Genomic DNA, 11,608 nt, shown 5'->3' with positions numbered 1-11,608 from the left:
ACGTCAAAGCTCTCTGGTGGCGTCTTATTAAAGCACTCAGTTTGTCTTCAGACAGGCCCAGCATAAAATATTGATGTCAAACATCAGACAATCATTTTCATGCAGCGCCTTTAACAAAACATTAATTGCCAGTCTAGACTTCATACACTTTAGCTCAAAGCACATAAACAAGGTTTTATCCGAGTCATCTGGTCGTAGCTCTGGCTATTTTTAGCCATGGTTGTCTTTGCATCCAACATCTTAGTTTTCTCTCTCTCTCTCTCTCTCTCTCTCTCTCTCTCTCTCTCTCTCTCTCTCGGAAAATCTGTCCTGCAGTACGATGCTGCCACCACCATGTTTCACCCTGAGGATGACGATGCACATAGAATGAAAGCTTTTAGCCAATTGCCCCCTCTGCTGGGAACCCTTGGTAACTGCAAGACGAACTAAAACCGTCAGAAAGCTTTCCGCAAAAAAGTAATTAATAAAATGTCAACGGATATCCTGACAACAGTTTGAAATATTAAATTGCCACTGTTTCTTAGGTATAAAGCTGTTTGTTAAATTTTTTGCATTTTATATAATGTCTATTTGCTTCTCTATTATTAAATACATGTGAATCTCAAAGGATTTTTATATAATTACATAAATGTTTATTAAAACAATAGTGACATGACATTTTAGAGTTCATAAGGCTCTTATGCTTCATATATTTTTTGTTCATATTCAAAAAATAATAATATGATAACAGGCATTTTTCAGACTAAAGAATGTGTCTGAACACATTTTATAACCTAGCCCTACTTTAAACTTCTCCACAGCTTTTTCCCTGTTTCTTAGCCTTCATTGTGCGGTTTGTTTGTTCTCTAATAAGTCAAGTTTATTTGTATTCAGCGCCAAAGCAGTTCAAAATGCTTTACAAAATAAAAAATAACATCATACAGTCATGAAACAAGCAGTAAACATCACATTTGTCAGGCCAATTATACATCAGATATGTAGATCAATTTTAGTTACTGCTAGTCAAAGGCAACTCTAAACACTTTGGTTTTAGCCATGATTTAAAGAAACTCGCTAATTTTTTTCCACTACAAATGTGCACAAAACCTAAACATAACAAAATAAATAAATAAAAAATAAATAAATAAGATTAAACACAAATAAAAAATAATCAAAAAAAAAATGCAAACCATTAAAAAAAACTCAAGCAAGCTATCCACTCCTTTGTGTTGGTTTGTCAGAAAAATCCTATGAAATGTTAAAGTTTGTGTCGTGAAAATGTCAAATTCTGAAAATGAATGCTGTGTTACGCCGACTACTCTGCTCAGTGGGGTTTTCCATTCATGCGAGACAAAAAGAGAGAAGAGCTCTCACGAAGGTTAGATTTGAAATTTGCAGAAGCAAATTACAAAGCTTATCTCAATTATTGAGTTTGTTGCAGAACGTTGGCCTTGCAGACGCTGAAAGAAAATCACAAAGATAAGCCACTCTCATCTGTCACCAAGATGCAAGCTCGTCTTCTTTTGTGAGGCGCCGACACGGTCAAAGCTTTCTGCTCAAAACTCTGAGATAATACAGAACAAACCTTAATAATGACCCCGTCTGTTTCATTTTACCATTGACAATGGTGACTTTCATAGAGGAGACGATATTAACTAGTATCATCAAGAATCAGCTCAAAAGTTATAGCTGAGAAACACAAACACACCCATTTTTATCTTCACAAGGACTTTATTTTGACTTCCATTCGTTTTTTCATTAATTTCTATGGACTAACCATTACCACAACATGCTACCCCTAACGCGCTAAAAAGCTGAAAAAACCCTAGCTACCTAACAGCTGAAACAATCCTAGCAAGATAAATAATATAACCCTCGCTCCAGACATTTAGGAACCAACCAGAAGCGCAAGGTGTGGACTTTATGTCAGAGCTTTTTCCAGGGACCGGTGCCTGGAACCTGGGTGAATATTGTTAAAAATCCCCTTATAGACTGTTTGTTGATGATTATTTCAATAACCAATTAATCATCAGCCGTTGTGACTTCCATAGAAAATTGGAAAAACAGCATAATAACTAGGAGCACTGAATTAAAACTGGCAGGAAAAAAAAAACAATTGGAAATTTAGACTTACATGTAGAAAACCACAAGTTGTAAACGTAGTTTGTGCTCTCTCAAATAAAATTCCAATGAAATGCATGAAAGCTTGCGTTTCCAAAATAGCAAAATGTTTAAGATCAAGATACTTTCAGTACAACACTGGACAATGTAAGAGTACAGTGAGCAGGTAGTGAACTGTAAACATGATAGCATTTGGATTTCTCCCCCAAAGCAGTGTATGTGAGAGCAGAGTGAGTGGCAGCTGTCTGGGCGGGAGGGTAAACACACTTGTCATGATGTGTTTGTAAATTAGCATCTGACGGTAGTGAGAAAACATTGCTAAAACAAGAAACTGTAAAGAGAGGTTGAGGCTATGCTGCAGGACATATCACACATTACTGGAGTGGAGGAGGGAAGAAATTTCATGAAGCAATTCTTCAGCTACGTCCCAACAACAGTAACTCGGGCAATGCGTTAGGGAATAGTGCAAAAAACACAAAGGTACATCCGTGGTGCACAGAGTCCATCTCCAGAGCTTTGAAGGTTTCTGATTCATGAAGCAGAGAAACTGTTTCTGGTTCCACTCTGAAGAAAAGCAGCACAGCAGCATTTCTAAATACGGTGACGAGCTAGCAGAAGTAATCTGATGTCATGGACGGATCTTCTAAAGATATTAATTTTCCCAAATGATTCCAAACAGAACAGACAGCATTGCTTGGGTGAGACAACTGAAAACTCCTTGGATAATTCAACTGAAGCCAGATTTGCCGAGTACTTTTCACTCAGCCTCTTGGCTAATCCTTGGCTAATAATGCGTTCCTCGTTCTTCCTGGTAACGTTGGGCGATTGCAGACATCTTGGTAAGTTTGAATGACATGCGCCTTACCTTATCCCTCAGTAGCTGCAATGCCATAAGCCTCAACATTGCGCAGCTCGACATTTAAAAAATAAATTTGCTTCAAGGGAAACATGGCAATTTTGAAAAACTCGATAAAAAGTTTTGGTACTTTATGAGGTGATTTTTCCAGCTCTTTCAAAATTAGGGTATTTCGCCAAACTGCAATAGAAACAATTCTCTCGCATCACAAGAGTCACATGATCAACAACCGGATGTTACTCCTGACGGAAAAGATGAAGAAGACAGGAAGTAGTTGGAGGATCATGGCGTGTAAAACTTATTCACATGTGACTTTGATTGATTGCATTTCTTTTTTAATGGAAACACCACAATTGCAAAATATGTTTTTCTTTAATTTTAGGAGAATATCAACAAAATTCTGCACACATTTATAATAGGTTTAACAAATGAAGAGGCCAGTGTTACACTTACAATGGTCGTCTTTATTGAGGACGTAAAGAGAAAAACACAAAAACACGAATTTCAACAAGTACGCCAGACCAACCAGATTTTCTTTTTTACAAAACGTTTACGTCTAACAGTAAGTTACTCGACACAGAATTAGAAAAGAAAGACTCGCAGAACATCAGTGATGAAACTACCAGCGCTGGCGCTGTGTGGCGTGAATGCCGCCTCAGCCTATTTCTCCTGCTAAATATTCCTCATCTCTCCGGTACAAAGCGCATCCCAACTATCTGCCCACGATCAGGCCAGAAGAAAAAACAAAAAAAAACATAGATTACATTCATAATAATGATCACACTAAGTGTCTCTACTACTTAAAGACGAGCAGACGGCACAGAACAGAATCACAACGGTAAGAAGTGAGTAATGAACAGATTAAAGTCAGCTAGATGTCCGGAAACAGAAGAACGGACGTTCATAGGCTGGAAAATTATGTTTTCAATACTTTTATAGGGGAAATGACCTGAAGAAGAAGGACGACACATTGATGTGATGCTGTCAGTTTCTACCACATGCAGAACATGGCTGGTTCCCCAACAATCTCTTGATGACATCAAAGCATTTGCAGTATTTTGAGCTTTGATTTTTATACTTAAAGGTATCTATGGTGGCTTCTCAGGGTCATTGTATATGTGTATATATATATAGAAAGATAGATAGAGATAGACAGATAGAAAGAAAGACAGAAAGACAGAAAGATAGATAGATAGATAGATAGATAGATAGATAGATAGATAGATAGATAGATAGATAGATAGATAGATAGATAGATAGAGTAAATTTGTGAGACAAGACTCAAATTTTTAGATCTCAGAAATTTTATAGAAGAAGCGTAAACATTTTCTGAGCTCAAAAAGTCAAAAATTTGCGAGAAAAAAAAATCCAACATTTTGAGAATAATGTCAGAAGTTCTGGAGGAAAAACTTGGAGATTTCTGGGCTCAAAAAGTCAAACATTTTTGACTTGTGAAAAAACTTTTCAACTTTGACCATTCAGAAAAATTTTATTTTTCTAGAATATGTGAAATTAACCTAAAAAAAATTTTAAAAACTTTCCCACACAATTTTCAAACTTTTGGAGCTCAGAAATTTCCATGTTTATTTTATTTTTTCTAGAAATTTCCTGCGCTGAATCTCAAAATTTCAGAGTTTTTATCCCACAAATTTACTACTTCTTTCTCCTGGATCTACAGTGGCCCTAACCCTCTGCTGTAAATATGTAACGCCATGTACGTAATTTTTTTTTTAGAGGGACAAAGTTACGCCTTTATTTTCACAGTTTAGCATTACGCATTGAAAACTAGTGACATGTTTACCGAACAGGATCTACAAACCGCTCCCGCTCCCCTCCACGTCGTCGATCTCCACCGAGCGTTTCCGTAGGACGGAGTTCGCCCTCCGGCCGCTCTTGGCCGGCGGCGGCAGCTTGGTCTGGCAGGGAGCCCGGTACTGCGGCAGGCCGGCCTTGGTGGTGTCCAGCTCCTCCGGGTCGTCCTGCTGGGCCCGCAGCGCCGCAATCACGTCCTTGTCTGAGGGACTGAGGGTGAGACAGCCGCAGGGCCGGCCCTCCGCCCCGTTTTCTCCCGCCTCGCCCGCCTCCTGCTGGTCGTCCTCCACCGTCATGAAGGCGTCGCCCCACAGGCTCTCGCAGAGATCCCTGCCGTGCTGATACATCTGCAAACCACAGAGCCGTTTCAGTCCTCAGTGTGACTAACAAACATACATGCTTTTTATTCATCAATCGTACCGAGTTAAAATTTTACTTCCTTCAGCTTCCATTTGAGCTACTCTTTTAAAATGTTCTTATTTTTTAAATGAAACAAATTAAAAATTATCACAGTTTTGCTTGACTATCAAATAAACTGGAGAATAGCTGAAATGTGTCAATTATGAATTTGCCCATACATGTCTCTGTTCTTATTGCTGCTTAATTTGTTGAACCCAAATCAACATTTAATGCACATTTCGATCCAACATAGTTTTTTATATTTCCCTCCAGACTCCAAATCACAAATTACATTAATCAGTTTCCAGGAATCCACATTTTCAGAAATTATCGCAAAAAACAACAACGACGACAACAACAAAAAAACAATTGCCAGCATTTCTTCAGTGTTACTTATTCGCTGTCAGTTTATTGCAATTTTTTTCCAAAAAATGGAGACTGTTAACTCCGACCTGCAGGTGGCAGTGTTTCTTCTTCCAAACTGCTCCCTCCGCCTTACTTTAGGTCAAGTTATATGCTAATAGCAAAAATCAAGACGTTTAAGTTCCTTAAAGAATTAAAATGTTTGCCTTTTTCATATGTCTGCTTATTGTTTCCTGTATCATCTTTATTTTTGTTGCGCAGGTTTTGTAAAGGGTTTAATGAGGAAAAAATATGGCAAAACTCCTTGCATACATTACTTGCGTAGAACCACAAAATCAGTGAAAAATATTTCCTGGAGGGACTGATTTTATGATGTTTTTATCATGTAAAGCACTTTTCACTGGCTTCTTGGCTTGTTGTTATGCTTATTAAATAAAATTTTGTTTGACCAACCCAATGAACTGGATCAGACTAAACCCTGGAAAGAAATTCCAGCCGCGCCTGAAAGATAACATTGACTGAGTTTGTTTATTTACATCAATATACAGTAAATCAAAGACAATTGTAGAATTATATTTCCATATTTTTTTTTCCTGTTTAAGCTCATTGAAATGATCTTTGATACAGTACGGATCCCCAATATGGTTGAAAAGGTGCAAATCGCCATAGCAACCAATAACTTAGCATTTTCTTGGCCTCTGGGTCCTACATTACTCAGCAAGTTATTTATTTATTTTTTTTCAAATCAATTAATCTTTAAACAAGTTCCCCATTATTGTTACTGATGAAGCTTTGCTGTGTTTTAGGCAGACTCTGAATTTTATGCTCAAACGTTCGCCTCTGTACGACACTGTTTATAAACCATATATGCATCACTGTGTGCTGAGCTTCTTTGCATCTTTAGCTTGTAAATCAGATTTTAAATCAAAGGGCTCTTCCTCCTCCCCGTTTAAATAAATGTAAGGAATTACAAATTGTGACCCAGAGGTGGCGCACAAATCTCATGACTAATCAAATCTGTGCCAAATTTGTCCCTTCAAACTGCGTTGCCGTGGACAACAACAATGTAATTCACGGAGTAAGTCTTGCATGCAAATGAAATCTTTGCTCTTAGGCTACATAAAAGAGGATCAGTGGAACGTGGCGTAAAACTTAATTAACAAAACAGCCGTTGAGTCTCTCTTTGTGGGTTGTGTAGGTGGGCGGGACATCAGAATCAGTCAAAGCGAAGATCTACGTTATGAGTTTTTGTATTTGGATGGGATTCATTATGATATATTAAGACATATTTTATGGAACAATCAATCTGTTAACTTCAGTTGTTATAAAAATGTCAGATACATAAAACATAATTTAAAGAAAACTTGGCTTCAAAATGTAAAACCTTGAAATTAGGTCTTTGTCTCTTTAAGAAGCTCCTTCTCTTTCTGAAACTCCGCCTTCAGGAAGTCATCACAACTCTATTAACCCCTAAACAACCTTTTTACCAGTGTTTAACTGAGAACTAGCTTGTCTAATGAGGTCAGCACACGTTTGCTAGTGGCTGCTGGCTAATCTGAAGGAGCTGAATGGGGGAGTCCCAGGGAAGGTTTTCTGTTCTGTGAGACAGAAGCTTAGGAGTTTGGAAAATAGGTTGAGCTAGCTTACTAGCAAGGGCCACCCAGACGTCTTGCACAGCTGAGCCGCCACAGTTAAAGGATTTTTCAAATATGCCTGAAAGAATCAAGGCAACACCCCAGGAATGTTTCTCACGACGGAATAACTTTATAACCCAATATAAAGCTAAATAAAAACAATATTACGAGATCCTGCCCCTTTAAAAGTGAAGTGGAAGGAGGAAAAAAACAGATGGTTTTCAGCCTTTTTCACAGCAGCCATTTTGTATTCCTAAAAAAACCTCGAACGACGAATTATCGTGACCGCTCGTCCTTGTAGCAGCGAGATCAGACAGTCTGAGCCGATACTCCTGCCAGAAACAAGAGCGATGGGTCGGATTGGAGCAGCAGCTCCTGCGCCGCCGTGAGCTGGAGGAATAAAAATATTCTCAACGACCGCTATTTTTTTTCCTGTTTTTGTCCAACTTTTTTTTATCTTCTTGGCGTCAGGAATAAACGGACGCCTGTTTATTTCGCTCCTCCAGCCCTGCCAGCTCCGTGCCGAGTCTGTCCGTCCTCCCGCCGCCCCTCGGGCCTGCCTGAGCTTTACCCCGCTACATAAAACATCCAGCAAATAATTGATTTTGCCCTTTCCGCGGCGGCTCCGGCCTTGAGAACACGTTGCCTCTGCCAGGTGTTTTCTCTCTCAGGTGGCTTTGCTCGGCCCCTGCTGCTTTCCTCTCTTTGTCTACAACACTGACCTTGAGAGCCAATCTGAATACACCACTTTAAAAAAAAAAAAAAAACTTCAGGTTTAGCACAGCAGCATCTAAGGGACCCTGGAGAGCAGATTAACAGCTCTAAACTGGTTCAGAATGATTAAAACTCCAATTGACAATCATTTGATCATCTTTAATAAAGGCATGTTTGCAAAATCACAATCTAGGCTTTTTAGAATATATTAAAAGTATCCTGAACCTCTTGGACATTTTCACTTTTTCCACATTAAAATGACACTTTCACTCTGTCCGAGTAGAAATTTGTGTAATACAGAAAACACAAGCTAGTTCATAATTTATTAAATTCAATAAATTTTTCCCCAGTCAGAAATTAAATGTTGTTGCATCTCACACTAATATCAGTAGCAATAGATTTTATTTATAACGTCCTTTATATGTTGAGATCTCAAAAAGCTACAAAGGTCTGGGAAAAACATTCCAATTACAATGAATAAAGAAGAAAAAAAAATAAAATCTACTTCCAGCAATAAAGTGAAACGGACGGACATCAAAATTAACCAGTGCAGATAAAGTTGAGCAAAATGGAGAAATAAATTCTTATTGTATCTCACACTAACCAAAAAGAAATACAGAAAATTTGGACGCTCAGTTCCACTGGGTTACGCATGGACTTTTACATTTTAGCCCATCGCTAACGTTTAGCCGTGATGCGTGTAATGCGCCAGTTCAACGCTATGAAGCTTACCCAAAATTGCCTGCGCTGTAAACAAACAACCTCCACTGTGAAGAGAGAAGTCTCGAACCGAACAAGATGGCCGTTAATGTTAATTCAATATTTGGAAGCCTGGCCAACATGGACGATTCACTTCCTACCGCTGCCATTGCTAAAACTATAGACTATGATTCTGAAACAGCGCAGAAAATCAACGTCATCGTTCACAACTTCTTCTTCTGTTTGGCTGAAATTCCACCAGAGAAATCCAAATCAGTGGGAGAATGAAGTGAAGGGAAACAAGAATCGAACTTGATTGCGTAGGAAGGCAATGGCGAGGCTAGCAGTTCACAATGGAGAGCACTAGGCTTCACTTCCTTTTCCCTCTGTGGTCACTTCCTGTTTTCTTCAGAACACCCTGCAGATGGATGGAGCTGTAGAAATAAACTTGCCTTCTCGGTAACCAGTCATTAGGATGCCAAGTCATCCCCCAGTCCCTGCTTCTTCCAATTATTTTATAGCATTTCCTAAAAAAGACTTGATTGGGGAAAAAAAAAGAAAAAGCTGTGATATGTTTACTGAGTTTGAAGGACAAAAAGGACGATGGGCGTGTCTCTTAACTACATATGCTCTCTGCCTGATGCTTTGGTCTTATCACATCGACCCAATAATACCCACGGGAGCACAGACGCAAACACACACACACGCACACACACACACATTTCAGTCCTCCCCCGGGCGGCTGTGGTTTGCTGCCAAACTTAATTCAGTACAAGCCCAAGTAGCTCTAGACGACATGCTGGGATTGAATAAGCCAGATAGAGATTTTTCCTGCGGCGCCTTGCGCTGTCCTTCCTTTCCTTATCGCGCTTAATTCTAGCCTTCACATCCTGAAACCACAAACACTTCGCCAAGACGGGAACCGCAAAAAGAAGAAAAAGGCCTAGCTTAGACTTTCCTTTAACAGAGTTCAAAAATATACATATTTGGAATATGTATTTCTTACTTTTAATCTGTATCACTTTAGCATGTTTACTTGAGATATGAGAGAATCAGCACAGATATAACAAACCTGTTAATATGGTGCATAAGTTTAGCTTTTACGATAAATTGTCCCGGGAGTCATTGTGATAAACGATAATATTGTTTTTTCAAGTAATAAAGTTCATGGCTTAAGGATGCAACAAACATGAATAAACTTTACATTTTAATGAACATTTAACACTGGGAACTGGAAGACATTTTAAATATCCAAGACAAATAAACAAAACAACTAATAAAATGAATTATGACGCTCTGAAGTGTTTTGCTAACTGCTGTTAGCGACATGAGCTAATCACAGTGTATTTCTGTGTTGTGTGTATTTAAAACATGCAGTGACTTGAACCCTGACAAAAGATTTCCACTATGCAGGTGTGACTAATTTAGGTGCAAACAAAATGATTTATTAGTGCAGCCATCCAGACGTTCCTACGGCGGCCATATTGAATTTTGATGTTGCCATTGGCAACAAATTCTAACTTGGTATTGTGTCATCAGGAAGCGTTCCTGATTACGTTTTAGTTCAAACTCAATAAATGCATCATCTTTCGCATGCTTGTGGGAAACAGCAAATGGGATTTTTTTCCTGACAAATTTCTTCTTGCCACTTTTCCATAAAACTCAGATTAATGAAGCACAAAGCCAATAGTTGGTCCATTGACAGATTCTCCTCACCTGAGCTGCTCTTTGTTTCATTCAGTCTTTTTGTTTCTTTCTGAGATTATTTCCCCCCCCCCCTTGCCTGACCTGTGGGTTCAGGCAGAGGCTCAGTAGAGTTGCATTTGTGCTGCTCATGAAAAAGTTCAAGGAGAATAAATAAATGGTTTTGTATTCAACAGAAATATGTTGTTTTTGCCATCCTAGCCTCTCTCCTACATAATCAGAGGCACTAAATCTAAGAGAAGACCTTGGCAGGCGAATGATGTAACCAAAAACTACAAAAACAGGAGGGAGACAGGGAGCGCCATAGGTGATTTTATTTTCCCGTTGAAGGTGTATTAACTTGATGCTACGCGACCTGACACCTTCTACAGTCCGAGTTCTCACACCCCGCGTTTTACCTACGCATATTTGGCGTTCACGCATACATTCACCCGCATCATACGGTAACACGGCGCGGATGTTTACAGAGCCAGCCTCCAGCGAAAATCAGACGTGTCCCTCCTAAAAAACGAGAGCCGACGCTCTCGTGTTCAAGTTCCCTCCCAAAAAAAAAGACGCAAACAAAAAATAGTCGATCTGTCAAATCCGCTGACTGCTCTCACATTTTTCTAATTGCATTCGTCTGTTTCAGAGCGGCTTAAATTTCCTGCAGCCTATTTGCGGCGTTAAGCGTTGCCCTACATGAAGACGGGCCAAGGCGGAGCGCACAAAGCCCCGGAATTATGCAGGCGGTACACCCACAGAAAACACACAGAGAGAGAGATATCTTCCATTCTCCCTCTTAATACACTCTGCAATTTCTGCTTATCATCTAATAACCAGCAAGCTGCCTTATTAGATCTGCGGTCTGTGGGAGTGTGCTCGCTCGTTTGTGCGCGAGAGAGGATGGAGGCGATAAGGAGGGGAGACGGAGAGACAGACAGGCTCATTATGAGACGGGTCGTCGCTGGGCTGCGATGATGTGTGAGAGTTCAGTTTGCTGCAGGCCTCCACCGGCCCGCCGCTTGTTTTTTAATCACCCAGCTGGCCCCTGCCCAGCGGAGCGGGGCCAGACTCTCTCATGCTCCAAAGCCAGCCCTTCTCTCACGCCGTCTACCTGCACATCCTGTCGGAAACATTCAGCTGACGGACTCGGCCGAACAAATACTGATGCAAAAAAAACACCTAAATACATAAATAAATAAAAGACTTTATTTTTTTTAATTTTACAATGCTTTGTTTTTGGGTTTTTTTTTTTTTTTTTTTTTTTTTTTTTTTTTTTTTTTTTTTTTTGGAACCAAACCAACAAAATTTTCCAAAAAAAAAAGCTGCTCCTTTTTTTCTTTCT

General features: G+C 39.4%; 1 protein-coding gene across 3 annotated transcripts in view; it reads right to left on the bottom strand.

The window, feature by feature from the left end:
- Nucleotides 1-4,626: 4,626 nt before the first annotated feature.
- The window catches only part of rtbdn (retbindin), a 23,705-nt gene continuing 16,723 nt past the window's right edge, over nucleotides 4,627-11,608 (bottom strand). For all 3 annotated transcript variants that reach the window (XM_015044599.1, XM_015044600.1, XM_015044601.1), the window contains exon 6: nucleotides 4,627-5,115. In XM_015044599.1, the coding sequence (XP_014900085.1) occupies nucleotides 4,768-5,115 (348 nt within the window). In that variant the 3' untranslated portion in view covers nucleotides 4,627-4,767. The remainder of the gene's footprint in view (nucleotides 5,116-11,608) is intronic.

Source organism: Poecilia latipinna, unplaced genomic scaffold (genome assembly GCF_001443285.1).
Source record: "Poecilia latipinna isolate Pla-1442-1.1 unplaced genomic scaffold, P_latipinna-1.0 Scaffold683, whole genome shotgun sequence".
In the NCBI taxonomy this organism is placed as follows: domain Eukaryota; kingdom Metazoa; phylum Chordata; class Actinopteri; order Cyprinodontiformes; family Poeciliidae; genus Poecilia; species Poecilia latipinna.
This window is presented reverse-complemented; position numbering and strand designations above follow the sequence as displayed.